Source organism: Lathyrus oleraceus, chromosome 5, assembly GCF_024323335.1.
Source record: "Lathyrus oleraceus cultivar Zhongwan6 chromosome 5, CAAS_Psat_ZW6_1.0, whole genome shotgun sequence".
NCBI classification, from domain to species: Eukaryota; Viridiplantae; Streptophyta; class Magnoliopsida; order Fabales; family Fabaceae; genus Lathyrus; species Lathyrus oleraceus.
Genome location: NC_066583.1, coordinates 39,177,969 through 39,197,418, shown reverse-complemented (window position 1 = coordinate 39,197,418; position 19,450 = coordinate 39,177,969). Strand labels below are relative to the sequence as shown.

The window sequence follows — 19,450 nt, the reverse complement described above, 5'->3', positions numbered from 1 at the left end:
CTCAGAGATTAGGAACGTCGTATGACTGTTGTCGTTTATTCGATATATATTTTGTTGTTATTTTTTTAATGGTTTTTTTTTGGGGTAAAATATACTTCTCCGTTCTTTTTTAAGTGTCTCTTTTTTGAAAAAATTTTGTTTTTTTAAAGTGTCATTTACAAAGTTCAAGTTAGTATTAATTGTATTTTTGTTAAAATTACCCCTAAATAATTATTATAGAAAGAGAAAAAATAAAATAAATGTAATAAATAACTAAGGGTATTATAGGTAAAATGAGAAATGTCGTTGAAAAAGTAACAATAGATTAAATTTCTTGATATGCATAAAAAAATTAAAAAATGACACTTGAAAAGAAACGGAGTATTACTTAACGGAGTATTACTTACTCGAGTTTTCACTATAATGTAGAAATGGTCTTTCTTTAAAAAAAAATACTATGACTATGCTAGAATATTTTAAAATATATTAAGTTATACCAACTATTGGCATTAAAGGACTAGTTAGTTTAATTATGTTACAATATGTAACTTACTTATAACTAATTTCTTAGCATTTCTAAGCTAGAGTTGTATGAGAATGCACAATTTATGGTATTTTAATGATATTAGAGTAGGTTCGTGTTAATTTATCTTTGTTGTCTTAAATAAATATTTTTCAATTTTAAACTTTTTAATCGTGGTTTTTCCTTATCAATTTTCTATCCCTTTCATTAATTTCAATTTTTTAAGAAGATTCATAGTGAAAGGAAGGTTTTCATAATTAAAACCGGGATCAATCTTAATCCCTAGATCTTTATTACGTTCATTCTTTAGAAAATCCTATAATTGTTTGTATGACACCAACACTGCCTATAAAAAATTGTCATACTTAGGCGTTGAAAATGTGTAGAGCCTTAGTAGCGAAGAACAAATTCAAATTCATAAATAGGTCGATTGAAGTTTCAAAAGAGAATGATTTGAATTTTGTGGCACGGGAGCAATGTGACAATTTTGTGCATTCTTGGATAGTCAGCTCAATTACTCCATCAACTGCAGAGAGTGTCGTCTTCATTAAACATGTAATTGATGTTTGAAACGATCTCAAAGAGTGTTACATGTGAGGTGATAGAATTTGAGTAACACATTTGCAACAAGAAAGTGTGAATCTGAAACAAGGTAATCGCAAGAAGTTTGGGTATTTTACTTAACTAAGAGCATCATGGAAATAATTTAAGTAAATCAGCATTTGTCTCATTATAGTTGTCTACATCTATGTACATGTGTAGCTATGAGGAACAACATATCTTTCAAATTGAAAGACATGGTAATTCAGTTTCTAATAGGGTTGAATTTTGTTTATGGAACTTATGTCTTTTATGAATAATGTGTTTTCAATGGTGATGCAACAAAAGATGAAGTTACAATGTGGATTAACACTTTTAACGGTGAATGAAGAGAAAAATGCACTAGTAAATGATGTTGAAAGATCAAGATCCTTTGGTAGAGGTTAAGGATTTCAAGGCAAAGGCAGAAGAAGTTGAAAAGTATGCACCTATTGTGAAAGGATATAACATACTATAAAAACATGTTACAATAAGCATGGTTTTCCACCTAACTTTATGAGTGGAAATGGAGAAAGTAACTCATACACAAATCATGTGGATGTTGATGATTATGAAGAAAAGTCTTCGAAGAAGACCATCTGAGGGTCAAGTGTGAATTTCGTATCGAAACAGTAAGGCACTTCATCGAGGAATACAAGAGTTTTAAGCTCAAGTTGCAAAAGTTGATTGACATAAAGTAACCAGCATTCAAGGAAGAAGACTCAGGTGCATATGTTTTGATTTTAGAGCCAAATAATGAGAAATGCAAGGGACCTCTGAACCCCTTTAAGGTTTTGTTCCACAAGGAAAAGGTCGAGGATGTGGCTAACGAGATACCATTGTTTCCTTACGAGAGGATTGAGATACCGCCATGGAATTCCAATGTCATGACTCACGCTAGCTGAAGCAAAGGAGAAGTGAGAGGTGGATCAAAGAGGGTTATGTACAGCGATAAGGTTGAAGGAAAAAAACTTGAAGACTGTCATGCCAACGCCGATGAGTTTGTTGACCCTAATCTTCAAACGGCTAAAAATGGGCAACCAACAATGCCCAAAGTGTCGTACCAGCAACCTTAGATCACTCTTCATTCAAATCAGCGAGCCCATGGACGATATCAGAATCAGCATCAGAGCTAGCATAAGCCTCGCAACAACCTGGAAAGAAGGAATGTTCATCTTGATCCAATTCCTATGACGTATAATCAACTCCTGCAGCCTCTGATTCAAAGCTCATTGGTGGGTCCCAAACCTATGAAGTCGTTGCCACAACTATACCCACCTGGGTATAATCCTGATGTACAATGTGGATATCACGCCATATCAATAGGACACTCGACTGAAGACTGCAACGCTTTCAAAACTAGGGTTCAATAGTTGATCGACAAAAAGTATATACCATTTCTAAAAGGAAATCTGGTAGTGCACGTTAACCTCTCGCCTTGATAAAGTGAAAAGACCTCAAGGGGTATCTCCTGAAGTCAGTGGATCAAATAGGAAGTCATCCTCAACGCTGGCAGTCATGGGCATTGTTATCATTTGCATTTATATTTTCTTTGTCTGTTAAATGTTACTTGTTTTTAAACATTGTTTTCTTTTATTGGTAATATTAATGAAGTGATCATGCATTTTTTGAATCAATCCATTTGTATTCACTCTTGTTATTTTTTTCCTTCATTTATGCAACAAAAAAAACAAGAAAAATTCACTATCAATCACTTTTTATCAAACTTTTGTTTTAGCAAAGATTGAAGGGGGGATGATGAAAATCATTACCCATAATTGTTGTGGCGTACTTTCAAAGAAAACTTTGCCTATGATGTAAGGCATTGTTTTAAATCTCCAAACACTGAAGAGATAAGGAGTTAATCCATAGTCAACCACTTTAAGCCTAGAAGTTGTTGTTCCTTTCGGTTTTTAAAAAAAAGCCTTAATCTTAACCAGGGGCAGGGTAGTTACGTTAAGATGGTTTATCGTGCATTCGATCTTTAAGAGAATTCGTCCATCAGTACACCCTCCAAAGAGGTTCAACCACATGTTACTCTTCGCACATATCTTGAAGTGTCAAAAAATCTGAGAAAAGCTAAAATTTGTGTTAGTTGATCCTCATTTACCAATAGCATGGCAGTCACAATCTTTAAAAAAAGCTCGTTATGTCGAACACCACAAAAGATGACTTAGGCAAAAATCAGGGCATCCCGGTGGACTGAAAGCTTCAAAAGAAGTGGTTCAGGCAAAATTAAGGATCGAAAAAAAAACTAATCAAAGGCCTCAACCAAAACAAAATAAGGTGACTGTCATTTCAAGAAAATATCATCTTGGATCTTCATATTCACCATCACACCTTCGAACCCTCTTGGAAGTTGAATGCGTGTGTCAATTAACAAAACGTAGGACTGGAAAATCTCAGTAGTAGATTTCCTGGTTGATACAGAAGATTTCCACTAGACCTCAACAATAAGTACTTTCTCATAAAAACCTCGGCAGTAGGTATCTCCTAGTGAGTCTCGGCAGTAGACTCCCTAGTGAGTTTCTTTTGAATCTTCCCCAAAGAACCTCGTCAGTCTTCCCCATTGGAACTTCTTTAGAAGATTATTCTCGAAGAGTGTGCAAGCAATCAAAGTAGTTGACCACTTCTCCCCCCAATGTTTTCACGTTGCATTCCCATTCACCAATAAAGGCATCTCACCAAGCCTCATTTCATGTCATTTCATGAATGTCAACATTTGCATATCATGATCATTCATATATCATACATAAAAGTATAATCAAATCATTGCATAATCGAAGAGTTATTCGCGTTTATTTTGCATTGACTCAGGTATTGTTGTTGATTATATATCCATTGAGCTCCAAAAAACCAATTTTGTTGGCATTTTCAAAGTCCAATCTTTGTTTGGCACATCCAGATTTGTTGTTCTGTTTGTCTTTGTTTCCTAGAAAGTTATCGGTTTGACTCTTTCATTGAAAGGAATTCCCCAGAAGATTGAATGATTTTATTGTAAGAAAACTCCAATTTATCTTTGTGTGGATGATCTTCTCATAAGAAGACTCTTGTTTATTCTTTGTCTTGGATGATTTCCCTATTAGGATCACCAAAATCTTTGATTGGATGAATTTCTTGTGAGAAATATCAAGAACTGTCAGATATATTCTGAAGTGTCATCAGGTCATGTCTAAACCTGCTGACAAAAATTTCTTTGAATATTCCCAGGTGTCTTCAGGTCATGTTTAAACATGTTGATGAAATCGTTTTGCAATTCACCAGTGTCTTCTTCAACAGGATTGTTATCCCTAGTGAGTTTTTATCCTCATTTTTGTTTTCTGTGGGTTACCATTACCATATATCTTCATCATTCCCCACAGGTCCATCTTTCATTCTTCATCCATCATAAAACATCCAATTAGGGTTCACCTCATATTGCATCATATCCCTGGCAAACAAAAACAAAAAAGAGTCATGCATCCATGCATAGCATACCATAACATATCATATGCATTCAAGGTCAAAATTAGGGTCTTCTTAGTATTTAACTATCTCCCACTATGATCATATGAAGAGTGTCATTGTTCATATTCTCTAGTTAAAGATACTTAAATATGGACAATTGTCACATCCCAATTTTGACCCTGAAACACCGAATCAATACATTCATCATAGTAGTTGCATCACCTACATAGCATAACATACATTTCATGTCGCATATCAGCTAAAATGTCAGTCAAAATGAATTTTCTGATCTACAAGCAAACCAGTCAAATTAATTTTCAAATGTGTGTCAAATTAGCGAGTGAAAAATTTCAAAATCGAGCTTGCAGACATCAGTTTTATTTATCTATGTTTCACGTAGTTTAACCTGGTGTGCTCATTTTATTTTTTCGGTTACTTTTTCGATCACATTTTAATCCGCTTGAGCTTTGTAACTGAGCATTTTTTATTTCAAAATTTGACAAAAACCTGTATGTTTCTGAGAAGTGCATTCATTTTAATTTTCTGGGCACTTTTGCGACAAATTTTTATTCATTTTTTATTCGTTTTTTTTTTGTTTTCTAGTCAAAATAATCAGGACAATTGATTAGAATTAATTAAGTTTTAATTTTAATTTTTGGTTATTTTGTTTATTTTAAATTTAATTATTGAAACTCATTTTAAAGAGATTTCAAAATAAAATAATGAAGAAATAAGAATAGAGTATGAGACATGTGATGATGGAAGGGGATCCGATGCGCCAGTTGGAAACAGCTCATTGCTGTTTTCAAATTTTCATAAATGAGTAACAGACCAATAGCAATAAAGTTTGGATGCCCCTTTGACAGCTAACATTGAAGGATGACCAATCAGGAACCTCCAATGCCCCTCTCTCACAGGGACCACCACGTGATACAAAATAAAAACTTCCACATGTTGAATCTCTCTCACTCCATCGTGTAATAAAAAAAAAGGAATAAAAAGAATGGGAGAGGAAGCTTTTCCTTAATTTTTGGGAGCCCACTAATACGCAGCCACACGGCCGGCTATAAGAGGCTAGAGGGATTTATTTATTTTTTATTTATTTTGTGTGCATTGTATTAAAGGAGTGAGACTTTCATGAAAAAAGGGAGTTTTTCTGAAATTCTTCTTTCAATCAGAAAAAGAGACCAAAACTCATTTCTTTTTTTTTTCCTCATTCCATTTTTCCCAATCTTCGTCGCCACCCTTCATGGGATGAACACCATCATCTTACAACTCACTACCACCTCCACACAACTCACATGTTCCTCTTCCAACTACATAAGTTGCTGCAACCAAACATCGTGTAAACACACACTCACCTCCGCTTGAAACTCGTCGGACCACCATGCCATAACATCACAACCTCTCTCCATTCAAAACCAGCCACCACCGATTTCCACCTTTTTCAAATAGAACACGAATCTACCATCTTCAACCTCATTATCCCCAGTTTATCTTCTTCTTCAACATTTTTCAAGACTTCGGAGTTTAACCCGCCGACGAAGTTCATTTTTTCCGGCCAACAAATCACATGCCATTCACATCTATTAACCCTCACCTTTAGCTCTCCTTGAAGATCTACTCGATCTAAGTTCAGATAATGCTGCAACACTTAACTCTTCTAGCATCAATTTCCTTCGTGACTTTCTCGGTGTCGATTTGTCATTAGCATCACAACAATCCACTCACCTGCATAATGTAATGACTAATCAAATAACACCACTGTATTGTTGTAATATTTTGGTCAACACTTTAATTCAGCAACAACAACATTGACACTCGTTGGGTAACATTTAGTTTCGATTTTTCTTTATATGTTTTGATGTGTACCATGTTGTTTTCTTTTACCGTGCGCTTAAAAATTTATATATCAATTACGTGAGTTGTGGTCTTGCTGGATTGGTTTTTGTTCATGTAAATATTCTGCATTTGTTAGTGTTTTTGTATTATTCAATGCCATGTTTTAACACGATGGAATCATGGTTGAGTCTATTAAGGCTTTGGTCTCCCAACCCCTTGACCCGAGTTTGACACTGGCAGGCCACACGTTTTTCTACTTTTTTTTTCTTTTTTTTCTAACATTTAACTTTAATCCAGTTATTTTTGTATTTTCTTTGGGCTTGTAGCATTTAATTTAAAGCTCATTTACCTCTTTCTATTTACATCCTTTTGCTTAGTTTCATTTTACGATTATTTTTCCATTTTATTTTGATCATGATAATTGTAATTTCGTGACATCGATGAACCATGAAGTATAATATGCGTGTTGATTTGTCCTGTTTCTTTGGTTTATTTTCATTGCTAAAAATCGGATTTTAATCCACGGATTCGACATTTTCATGTTGTTAGGTCGCCGAATTTTTTTATCGATATATTGATTGTATTTCTTCGGGTTATGACCTTTTGCATATGACGTCTCATTTATTGTCGATACACACAAACCGACTTTGAGCATATTAATTAGGTTTTTGCGTGCATTACTCAACTTTTCGCTTATCTTAAATTTTGATTGTCAGGTTTACTTAATCACGATTTTGATACCGTTTTCTTTGCCATACGAACTAAATCTTACTTTATGACTATTCCATTTTTGTGCTCGAGTTCATTCCCATTCCATTCCATTTTGCAATGATACAGTTCATGATAGCATTCCCTTCGATTCATGATAACATACAACGATCCAATGTCGTTGTTGTTTAAATCGAATTTGAACTCTATTCCGTTTGCTTTGCATGTCCTTGCGATATGTGACATTTTTTTACATCACCGCATCATGTGTTGGTGTAAGCCCTAGAGGCCAATACTTTTGGTACTTGTATCGAATTATTTATTAATAATAAAAGACTTTTTCTTTATTATGTTTGTTTAATAAAGTCCCTGGAATAGATAGTCCGTTTAATGTATCAAGTGTGACTTAATCATGAGAGCACATTAAACATAAGGACACTATTCTTAAAGTATCCGTAGTCGAGCTTTATTGTGAAGTGGGATAACATTAAAGCAGGAAGACTATTATGTTTATAGACTGATGATCACATCTCATGGATCATGGATAAGGAGTTATCAAGTCTCAAACATAGGTATGAATATTAAGAGTAATATTTATACTAGATTGACCCGCTATGAGAATACTATATAGAATGTTATGCAAAGTGTCATAAGTTATTCTCAGGGTGATAATGGTGTATACCACCCTTCGACCTGAAACCACTATGGACCCTAGATGTAGAGTCGAGTGCCTTATTGCTGATCAAACATTGTCCGTAACTGGATGGCCATAAAGACAGTTGATGGGTACTCCACGACGCATGCTAAGGGACATGAGTGACCTAGATGGAATTTGCCCATCCTGCGTAACAGGATAAATGTCTATGGGCCCAATATTGAACTGGACAAGGATGACACAGTCTATGCCTTGTGTTCAATATAGACATAAGGGCAAAAGGGTAATTATACACATAATTATTATCACAGAAGGATTTGTCAGATCACATGACATTTTCATGTCTTGGGTAGCAGTGATGTGTTGCTAGATACCGCTCACTGTTTATTATGTTAAATACGTGATTTAATATAATTACCAATGCTGCGAAAACCTATAGGGTCACACACAAAGGACAGATTGATGAGAGATAGAGTAATTAAGGAATACCGTAATGTACGGTGCCCTTAAGTGAATTATAGAACCGCGTAAGGTACGGTGTACTTAATACGAAATATGGTAAGGTACCACAAGCTTAAGTGATTTTGGCATATTATAAGATATGGGCCATATACACTTAAGTGGGCTTTTTTAGCTTGCAGCCCACACAAGTGGTTCTATAAATAGAACCCTTGGGTAAAAGCATTGTCACTCTTGCAGTTTCGTTTCTCTCTCTGTCTCTCTCAATCAAAGCCTTCATTCGTAGCAACTAGCACTGAGATTGAAGGAATCCGTTCGTGTGGACTGAGTAGAGGCATTGTCATCGTTCAACGTTCGTGATCGTCACAAGAGGTAACGATTCTATCACTGATCATGCCCATTCGTAAGGATCATTAAAGGAGAATTTTTTAAATTCCGCTGCGTTTTGGATCGCCATTCTCCTTCATCATGATCTTGATTCGTGCACGTTCCATTTTTACTTTACTTCTTTCGATTTAATTAAGATAAATGTGTATTGTGCATATGATGTTGTGTTGCTATCTCCAGTTCACATGGCTTACTCTTGGGCATTCTTACAATGAAACCTTTTTTCGTGTACGTACATTCATTTACTTGCGTTTGTTAATTGAGTTTTGCTTTAATCGTTTTATTATCTCCTATCCCCATTCGATAAAATGTACCTCAATTTCTATGACGTGTAATAATTTTATCTCTTTATTTTTTATTGATTTTTGTTTAGTTTAGTTCCTAACACAAGAATAAAATCAACCATTTCTCAAAAAGAACAAAAATAAAAACTCGATCTAACATCGAGTATTTTCTCAAAGACATCTCCACATCATTTCAAACCTTCAATTTCAATTCACTTCAATCATTCCCAATTTCTCAAACTTTCCATCAAACTCTTTTTGCAACATTAATCAAAAGCTTGATCCAACGTCAAGCGATTTTCATAATAAAATTTAAAAACACTTAATATTTATCAAACACTTTTCAATAAAGATGGAAACGGAACGTGGTGAATACCACGAGCTCCCGAGGCTAGGATTCGAGATAGATATCTCGCTCATCCAAGTTCTCGTCATTACCCAAAACACATCCAACCAATCAAACTCTTTTCTCGCCGCCACACGATTGATCCTCAAACCCTTTTCTCAAACGAAAGGTATTTTATCTCAAGACGATGCAAAAACAATGTTTCGTCCACTTGAACGTGTGAGTAAGTTTGCGATGTTGCCCGCGAATGTTGATTTGTAAATCCATTCGACCATGATGCGAATGTTCCCTTCTCCACTTGTTTTGGGTAGCAAGCAATGTTTTTCAGTCGATTGACACAAAGTAGCTTTTGCTAAAATCGACCAACAAACAAACATTTTCTATCCAAAACTACGTAAGCTTTAAGTTCTCTATTGCACCCGGAGATACGTAGGAGCAGGATTCGTAAATCTTATCAGACACATTAATAAAAAAAATCCAAAAACATTTTTTTTTCCTTTCTTTTTCCCTTTTTTTTCCTGTTCTAATAACTTGAGAAGCCTAACATTTCTAAGTTAACACAAACGCGCACAACTAACCCAATGGTTCTTGTTGAGTACAATAGACGTGAGGGGTGCTAATAACTTTCTCTTGCATAATCGACTCCCGAACTCTGATTTGGTCGCGACGACCAATATCATTGTCATTTTTTCTTGTGTTTTATCGATATCTCCCCTTTCATTTTTAGGAATAAATAAAGTTCGATGACGACTCTGTTTAGTCCATCCCGCGAGTGTGCGATTGCGTTTCACTTACTCGTGTTCTTATTTTTTGAGCTGCGACAATAGTCTCCTATTTTTTTTTTTGGTCAAATAATTTAGTGGATGAAATTTTATCTTTAAAGGTGAATATATATATATGAGATATTACGAGTTTAAATCCACACCCCTACATTTGATGGTTCTTCACAACGACCAACTAAATTAATTTAAAATGATTATACTTCAATCTTCTTTAATAAATTGAGACTTTATTAAAAAACCCATGTATTAAAAATATAATACTAAATAAATAAGATGAATTTTGTATTTAATAAATAGATTAGATTGAGTGACTCAAGAATTTATTGTAGATTGATATATTGAATTAGTGAATTCTCGTGATATACTCCACTTTATTTATTAAAAGTAAAAATAAAAATAAAAAATTGATTATGGCGCCTCATTATTCATTAAGATTATTTAAGGTACTATTAAAAAGTTAATACTGTCATATACCGTCGTCTATACGCTACGTTTTATTAGCTGGAAAATATTCAATACATTTTATTTGATTTGCGTGCAATTACATTACGTTTTAAGATTCCAAGTGCATAAGATCCGAGTACGAAACATACTTTAATTTAATAAAAGATTTACCAAATAATATAACAAATATTATTAATAGATTTCATAAAGAATTTCATTAAAAAAATCAAGTAGTTGAACAAACAATTTGTATTTATTATTACATTAATTACAATATAACGTACTAATGCTCCATTTGGCCAAACATTGTTTTTTAATTTCCAGTTTATAAATTCATATATAATAATAAAGATCTGTTTAATAACAATTTTTTTTATAAATTAATAATTTATTTGATTAGTTTATTGTTTAATTTTTTAGATGCTATCTCAAATAACTTTTTTATTTTTTATTTTATAATTTATACTTTTTAATTTTTTATTTTATAATTTAAACTTTTTAATTTATTATAATTTAAAATAAAATAATAATAATTAAATATTTTTTATATTACTTTAATTTATTAATAAATTAAATCATTAATTTTATCAAATACTTTAATTAATTTATGAACTAAAAATCATTAGTATTCGATTAAAAACTATAAATTACTTATTAGTCATAAACTATATATAAACTATAAATTACCAAATATCTTATTAGCCAACCATTATTTTTAACTAATAGTGTTAATTAAAATAGTAACGTAGTAGTGAAGACACAAAAAAGAAAAAAAAAAAGAAAAAAATTTAAATATTTCGTCAGAGAGAGGGTGTTGGAGGAAAACGCGGGTGTGTAAGTGGCTTTGTTTGTTGCGTTTCTGAAAAAGAAAGAGAGAGAAAATAAGAGAGAGATTCATATATCATATGATACTCTATCCATTGATAAAATCCAAAAATCCGAACCCTTTCTGGTTTGGTCACGACGATCTAAAGAATCTATTTTCTTCGTCGATCCATTACAAAACCTATTCACACTCAACTTCACTCACCACGATTCAATTGTTTCTTCATTTTCAATCTTCCTCACCTTGTTTCAACGATAAGGTTTTCTTTTCCTTTTCCACTTCTTCTACATTTGGAATTTCTCCCTTTCCTTACCTTCATAATTGGATCTGCAATTTTTTTTAAGTAGGTTCTTAGGTTAATTAAGGCTTTTCACTCTCATTGAATTCTCTTTGAATTATTTGATTAATTGAAGTTATTGCAGTCATTAGACTCAGGTTTTGTTATTATTATTTTTTGTTTTGGTTTTGAGTAATAATTATTGATGTTAAGTATTTACCTAACTGATTCTGTTCACTCTATGCTGAACATAGAAAATTAACAATCTGAATTGTTCATAATTGTTGTTGGATTTTGTTGTTGATGTGCAGGAATGGCGACTCCGGTCGAGCCTCCGAACGGGATAAGAGCGGACGGGAAGCATTATTACTCCATGTGGCAAACTCTATTTGAGATCGACACTAAATATGTTCCGATTAAGCCGATTGGTCGAGGGGCGTATGGGATTGTGTGTTCTTCTGTTAATAGGGAGACAAATGAGAAAGTTGCGATCAAGAAGATACAGAACGCGTTTGAGAATCGTGTTGACGCGCTTAGAACTTTGAGGGAGCTTAAACTTCTTCGGCATCTTCATCATGAGAATGTTATTGCTTTGAAAGACATCATGATGCCTGTTCATAGGACTAGTTTTAAGGATGTTTATCTGGTTTATGAACTTATGGACACTGATTTGCATCAGATTATTAAATCTTCTCAAACATTGTCTAATGATCACTGCCAATATTTCCTCTTTCAGGTATGAATTATATTGTAAAAGGGTAACTTGGTATTCTTGTGTCAAATATGCCATTTTTTTCTATGTATGCAATGTGTGTTTATTATTTCTGGAGTTAACATTATAGGAAACACACTTTTGGAACTCATCTGTTAGTATGTCACAATCTTGGAGAAGAACCCATTTTGAACATGAAACCTCTCTCTCTTCCGTCCTTTTGCATCAAAGAGGCAGTGGCAGCAGATTTGTTGGGCTTAGCTGAAGTTATAAATTATTGTACAATCATTTGTGTTGCTTGAATGATTGTTGTATTTACTAATAGAAAGTTCTTTTGTTGCAGTTGCTTCGGGGTTTGAAATATCTACACTCAGCTAACATCCTTCATCGCGACTTGAAACCTGGAAATCTTTTAATTAATGCAAATTGTGACCTGAAAATATGTGATTTTGGGTTAGCACGCACAAACTGCAGCAAGAACCAGTTCATGACGGAGTATGTTGTCACTCGGTGGTATAGGGCACCAGAACTGCTACTTTGCTGTGACAACTATGGGACATCTATTGACGTCTGGTCAGTGGGATGCATCTTTGCAGAGCTCCTTGGACGAAAACCTATTTTCCCTGGTTCAGAGTGTCTCAACCAACTAAAGCTTATTATCAATATCCTTGGTAGTCAAAGGGAGGAGGATATCGAATTTATTGATAACCCAAAAGCTAAGAGGTACATCAAATCACTTCCGTATTCTCCTGGAACCCCCTTTTCCCGACTTTACCCCAATGCACATCCGCTGGCAATTGATCTACTAGCTAAGATGCTTGTTTTTGATCCCACAAAGAGGATTAGTGTTACGGAAGCACTTCAACACCCTTTCATGGCCTCTCTCTATGATCCTAATTGTGATCCTCCTGCCATCATTCCAATTGATCTTGACATTGATGAGGATCTAGGGGAAGAGATGATAAGGGAGTTGATGTGGAGGGAAATGGTTCATTACCATCCTGGATCTGCTATGGGAAATGCAGAGTTGTCGTCTTGATTTTATTCTCTTCAGGGTTCTATTTTTATTATGTTCCCTTTTGTTGGTTATAGTAGTGTCTAATATAATAGCTTGTTTTGAATAACTAGGAGGGCTCGGTCATCGGTGAGCTCGATATATATTCTGTTTCCTCTTTGTTGAGAACAGAGAAAACAGCTAAAATATGGTCATCTTGAAAAAACATGAAACACTGTTTGCTGATGATGCATAGTAGTAGTTTTTAACTGCTATTTTGAGACATTGATTTTGTCTTTTGAACTCTGTATTTTGCTTGCCTCGTTTGAGTTGTATATAATGTTTATTTCATAAACTATTCTGTAAATTAAGTCCAATGTTTATCACAGTACAAGCATCTTTATTTTCTCTTGGCTGAACTTATAATCTCTGTGCTTCAGATGTTGTGTCTCACAAAACATGCATAGTGAACATATATTCTTCTTTTGAAATTATGCACATCAGGAAGGCTATATTTGGGAAGGCCAACCTTTCATCAGTCTTTCACTGATTCAAATTCTTCTCATCTTTGACACTATCAATATGTTCTTCATCATGTAATGATTTAATATTAAATTAAACTAATTATATGTAGTTTGTGTCTTGTAAGAGTCTGTCATACATATTAATATTAATTTTATATATTTAGGGTCATTTGATTGTCAGGAATATAAGAGGCAAGATACAATAAACTATCTTATTTTGTCTCAAATTAATGGTGTCTTTTTTACTAATAATTTGTGACATCTTTTGGAAGTACTAATATTGAGGTAATCAAAATAAGAACCGGGCATCAAACAGATATATCTATGGGTTTAGGCTGGGTCGATTCTATGCAGGAGAAACAAGTTCTACAGCAGACCCTAAATTTTAGATGGTCTCAACTTTTTTTCCATTAATATTGATAGATATAAAAATAATGATATAACAAAAACTCAATAAATTAAAAAAATACTATGATAAAAACATATTACATAAAAAAAAATGAGATTTATTAAAAGTCAAAATAATTATAATTAAATTTATTTTTGATTTGTGATATTTTGGATTAAACTCTAGTCTCGACAAGGTAACCTCTTGGTTCAACTGGGCAGTTATATGCTGTAGTCGAAGCTTGACCTAGCATGCAATAGTCGAAGAGGTGCATGTTGTAGTCGAAGTTGAATTTGCATGCAGTGACCTAAGTTAGTTATATACTTTGTTATGTAATAGTTATGTATGTCATGTATGAGGGACAATCATCATACATGACATACACATACTAGGAGTCTATATATAGGTTGTACTCTAGTTTCTTAGAGTAGTAGGTTAAGTTGTTATTCACTTGTAATATGTAAATCCTAATTTGAGAAAGTGAATAGAAAAACTGTATTAACCAACTCTCTCTCTCTCTCTCCCTCTCTCTCTCTAATTTGATAATTCATTTAGTGTGCAATCTCATATACTGATAATTCTGTTTGTGTTAAAGTATTTCAAACTATTTTCTAAGATAATTGCAATCTAAACAATTGCAATTGGTTTTTCATATCATCAACACAAAGGAAAATCAGTTTGGTGTTTATTGCACACCAATTGTTTGATAAATTGTTTAATCAATCTTTGGTTCCTATTTCATTGGAAATTGATTACAAAGTGTAACATTGTTCAAATGTTCTTTAGGAAAACATATTGATTTACTTTCTCATCATTGTTATATGTTTTGTTACGGTTTATATGCATATATGATTCTTCTGATAACGTTTTGGGTTAGACGAGTGTCGAAATGGAATTTCTTCCGCTTTCCATAGTAAATAATTTTTTTAAACTTATTTTTAATCGAAGAAAATTTTTATACGCGATCAATTCACCCCCATCTAGATCGTTGCCCTCGCCTAACAAGTGGTATCATGAGCACTGATTTATCCTGTGCTTTAAAATTGCTTATTAGATTATGTCTTCTGAACCTAAAAGAGCGTATAATAAAATGCCTGTTTGTAATGGTGAAAACTATGGTTATTTGAAGGATCGTGTTCGTGTCCATATCAATTCTATTGATAGAAATGTATGGAACACCATCCAAAATGGTTAATTTGAAAATACGATGACCAATGTAGATGGTGTTGTTGTACCTAAACCGGAAGCACAATGGAACACAGATGATGAGAAAAAGTGGTCATGTGATTGAAAAGCAAGGAATATTCTAATATCCTCTTTAAGAGTTGATGAATATTACCGTGTTTCTCATCGCACAACCTCTAAAGCTATGTGGAACTCATTGCAAGTTGCCCATGAGGGAACAAATGAAGTCAAACAATCTAGAATTAATACTTTGAACCAAAAGTTTGAACTCTTTCATATGAAGCATGGTGAAACCATTGCCGATATGCAAAAGAGGTTCCGTTATCTTATAAACCTTTGGAATTCACTTGGTAAGTGTTACCACGAAATATTTCTAAGGCATGCTGAAAGCACAATTAATGAAAGAGTCCTGTGAATATGGGGGTCATACCCTACCAAAAGATAAAGAGATGTTGGAAGCAAGCAAGAAGAAAAAAAACAAACCAAAGGACGAAGCCGACGGGGAAAGTTGGCCTCGTTGACAGGCCATTCTGTCGACCGACGCAAGGTTTGGGACTTAAAGAATTATAGTCAAATGAGCAGAAGACAACACCGCTCTAACGTCTGGGCGGGAGAAATTTGAAATTTAAAATAAACAGCAGTTTCAAAAGGAATAAGAGCGCCATAATATGGAGCAGTTAGCAAGACATGGGTGCAGCGGTCGTGCAGATCGTGTGACATAATATCTGCTAGTTTCTAGGAGTTTAGCTTATGAGTAGTTTCCTCTAGTTTAGTATAAATAGGAGTATCCCACAAGGGGCTCAGGGGTGTTCACTTTGTACTACGAAATCACTTGTAAGAAAACTTCCCATTCCCAGCGCGAGGAAGCAAGAGTTTTTTCTGAGAGTGCTATGTACGTGAATCACCATATTTATTTCAATGCAACTTCCCTACTTTTCAATTGTTCCCGTTGAACATTTTATCTTAGTTTCTTTTACTTTTGAGTTATCATTTTACGTTGTCGTTTACGCTGTCGACACTGATTCTATTACGATAATAGAGTTCACCAAAAGCGTGTTCGTCGTATACCTCTTTTGAATGTTGTAGCGCTGTCGGTCACGAGTCACCTATAGGCGATAACATTGTCTAAAACCGTTCGTGTGGAAAAACCCTACGCTTGTTCGACACTTTGTTAGGAGCCGTTCCTCACAAAGTCATTCTGTCGAAGTTTGGACAAGCCTCACTTGCACTAGCACATGTCCCAGGATCAACTGGTCGATCCTGCAAGTAACCCTTCGTTTTAAAGCCTAGGGATGACCAGCGGTTGTTTACCAATTTCCATAGTAAACAAAATGGCCTGCCCAGTGGGACGGTGCTAGAGCAGTTGTGAAATTGCATGAAACTTAGAAGTGGCAAGCTATATAGTAAGCCACAAAGTAGTGTGAAAATGTCAGAAACTAACACTGATGAAGTTCCACGAGGAACTTTATCCAATACAGAAACAGTAGTCTCACAGGTTGCCACTTTGCCACCGATGACAAGTGCAGCCCTAACCATGTCGACTACGGGTGCGGTTGGAACATCAATTCCTCAGCCTCCACCGTGGGGTTCAGGATCAACGATAACGACGTTCAGACCTTATGTGCCTCACTTTGACACCACCGATCCGCTTTATGGAATGCCGTATTCCTTAATGCCAGGATATCAGTCGACATCCAGTGCAACATTGTTTTCAGATACAAATCCTCCCTTACAAGGATCAGCACAAGGGGGCAACATAAGGAACACTACTCAGAACAGAACCATGCCATCGTCGAACACTTCAGTAGCGGTGTTGAGACAACAAATGGATGATAGTAACCATGAATTGGTTAACATGTTGACCAACCAGATGGGCACAGTCTTTAATCCACTAATCCAAGAATCTGCTGAAACGAATAGGCAGGTGGCGAACCAATTGACACGCTTGTGCAATTTTCTGGGGGCACCGGCCCGACAGATGACGCCAACGATTAGACCGACTGTTCCTGTGCAGATAGAGATAGGGGCAACGGAGGAGGAGACAGTCCACAAAGGACAAATCATTAGACCCCTTCAACACCAAGGCGTCGAATCAGGAGTTGCGGGACGTAACCAGATGGTAATGGTCAACCAACACCAAGACGCTGATCAAATTATCGACCAACATCGACAAGAAGACCTGACAGTGGAAAATAATTTGACAACTATTGTCGAAAGGATTATGGCTAGAAATGGCATGACTGCTACATTACAAAGGCCATTATACGCTTCCCCGTTAGCTGAATTTATTCTCCAAGCTGAGGTGCCTAGGGGGATGAAAGTGCCTAAGTACACAAAATTTGGGGGAGAGTCTGGTGAATCGACAATAGAGCACGTTGTCGCGTTACGCGAAAAACCGGCGGGAAAACAAGAACAACAGAGCCGCCACCGTGCGTTATTTATCCCAAAAGAGGGAAAGGAAACGCTCAGAGTAAACCTGGAAAAGACATGGTCTCGCGACCAAAGAGAATGGGATCGGGAGTCGGTTATGCGAAGGGAAGGTATTAGCACCCCTACGCATCCGTCGTACTCGACGGGATCCACGCACAATAGGAAGGAAAATGGTTGCTAAATACGCTGCTCACACACACACACACACTGGCTGAAAGAGACACAAGAAAACAGACTGAAACTGACTCGGCAGGATACCGCATCCTGGGCCTACTTAGTCTATCAGGCATAGACATCAGAGTCGAAGTAGTTCGGACTGGGAAACGACACATGCTCTCTAGGATATCGCATCCTATGCATACGTATCTCCTCGGACGAGAGAAGAATCAGAGCATTCGTAGCTCGGCTGACACACACACAAACAGACAAAGGCAAACGTGGAGCCTGAATGCCAATCACTGGACTTACATCAGCATCCGAACCAGAACACACACAAGAAGGCAAACATGGAGCCTGAATGCCAATCACTGGACTTACATCAGCATCCGAACCGAACACACGCAAAGAGTGTGGAGACACAAAGGTTGAAAAAGAAAAAGGGTGCCCGGAGAGATCAGCTCATCTCCTGCCTACGTACCTCATCTGGTATGAGGATCAGGGCGTCGTAGTTCCCCTACGAAGGGATACGGGACTAGCCTAACCAGATAACAGAGGGAGACACAACTAGGGAGACTACGACTCGAGCCTAGATGTTATCATGCAAAATCATCCCTAAGTTAAGGTTTCTAGCTAACTGGCACAGGGAGCCAGCCTATCCTAAACATGACTTGCACAGGAAGCAAGCCAAACCCGCACTTAACTTGCACAGGAAGCAAGCCAAGCAAAACCTAACTTGCACAGGAAGCAAGTCTAAACTAACCCTAACTTGCACAGGAAGCAAGTCAAACAAACATACAAGCACAGGTAGCACACACTATACACAAGCAAGGGCTCACACAAGGGTTAGGTTTTAGTCGAGGGGTCACATCAACCTCAACAAACAAACCTCTGGAACTGGGTAGATGTTGCTCTTAACCTTGCCATTGAGGGGCTAAGGTGAAGCAGATGAAAGGTGAGTGAAGATAAGACTTCACAGCTCTTATCCCTGGCCTGGGAGAGCTTAAGACAAGAATGTGTGGGTTCAGAAAGTGGGAACCCTTCTATACATTTAGAACTGACTCAACTGTACAATTGTACAAGATCTTGGGTTTGTATCTGCAATGCATCAACACAGTGGTGTGAGCAAAGCAGATGACACACAGAATAGCAGGGGATAGGTTGCTTATCCCTTGGGTCTGCCAATGCCTCTTCACTTAGGAGGACTTTGGATATGTACAGGGACAAATGTAAACAGTCACAAACATTGCCTCTTAAGGAGGACTTCAGACAGTTGCCTGACCAAGTAACAGGCCAGGTCTTCCAGACTACATGAAGATAGAAAGGTATACCTCAATGCAAATTGCTTAATAAGCAAAGCAAAGCAAAAGTTCACAAGGAACTGAGCAACTAAAAGCACCTGAAATAGTCGAGCAGACATTAGTATACAACTTCAAACAAAGCAAAAAGAAACAGACATCAACAGTTAATTAGAGGCAAATGGATGTGCAAGGCACAAGGCTTAAGGCATGTGAGCCAAGCCA

At 35.9% G+C, this 19,450-nt stretch overlaps 1 protein-coding gene across 1 annotated transcript; it reads left to right on the top strand.

Moving 5' to 3' along the window:
* Positions 1–11,256: 11,256 nt before the first annotated feature.
* LOC127079463 (mitogen-activated protein kinase homolog NTF3) lies at positions 11,257–13,663 on the top strand. The gene is made up of 3 exons (XM_051019844.1): positions 11,257–11,520; positions 11,850–12,274; positions 12,594–13,663. The coding sequence occupies exons 2-3, from the start codon at positions 11,852–11,854 to the stop codon at positions 13,287–13,289; spliced, it is 1,119 nt and encodes a 372-aa protein (XP_050875801.1). The 5' UTR covers positions 11,257–11,520; positions 11,850–11,851; the 3' UTR covers positions 13,290–13,663.
* The last annotated feature ends 5,787 nt before the right edge of the window (positions 13,664–19,450 follow it).

Excerpts from the sequence above, each read along its gene's own strand:
- LOC127079463 (XM_051019844.1), top strand. The coding sequence starts at position 11,852 with ATGGCGACTCCGGTCGAGCCTCCGAACGGGATAAGAGCGGACGGGAAG. Across the intron at positions 12,275-12,593 it reads GCCAATATTTCCTCTTTCAG|TTGCTTCGGGGTTTGAAATA; the intron begins GTATGAATTATA and ends CTTTTGTTGCAG.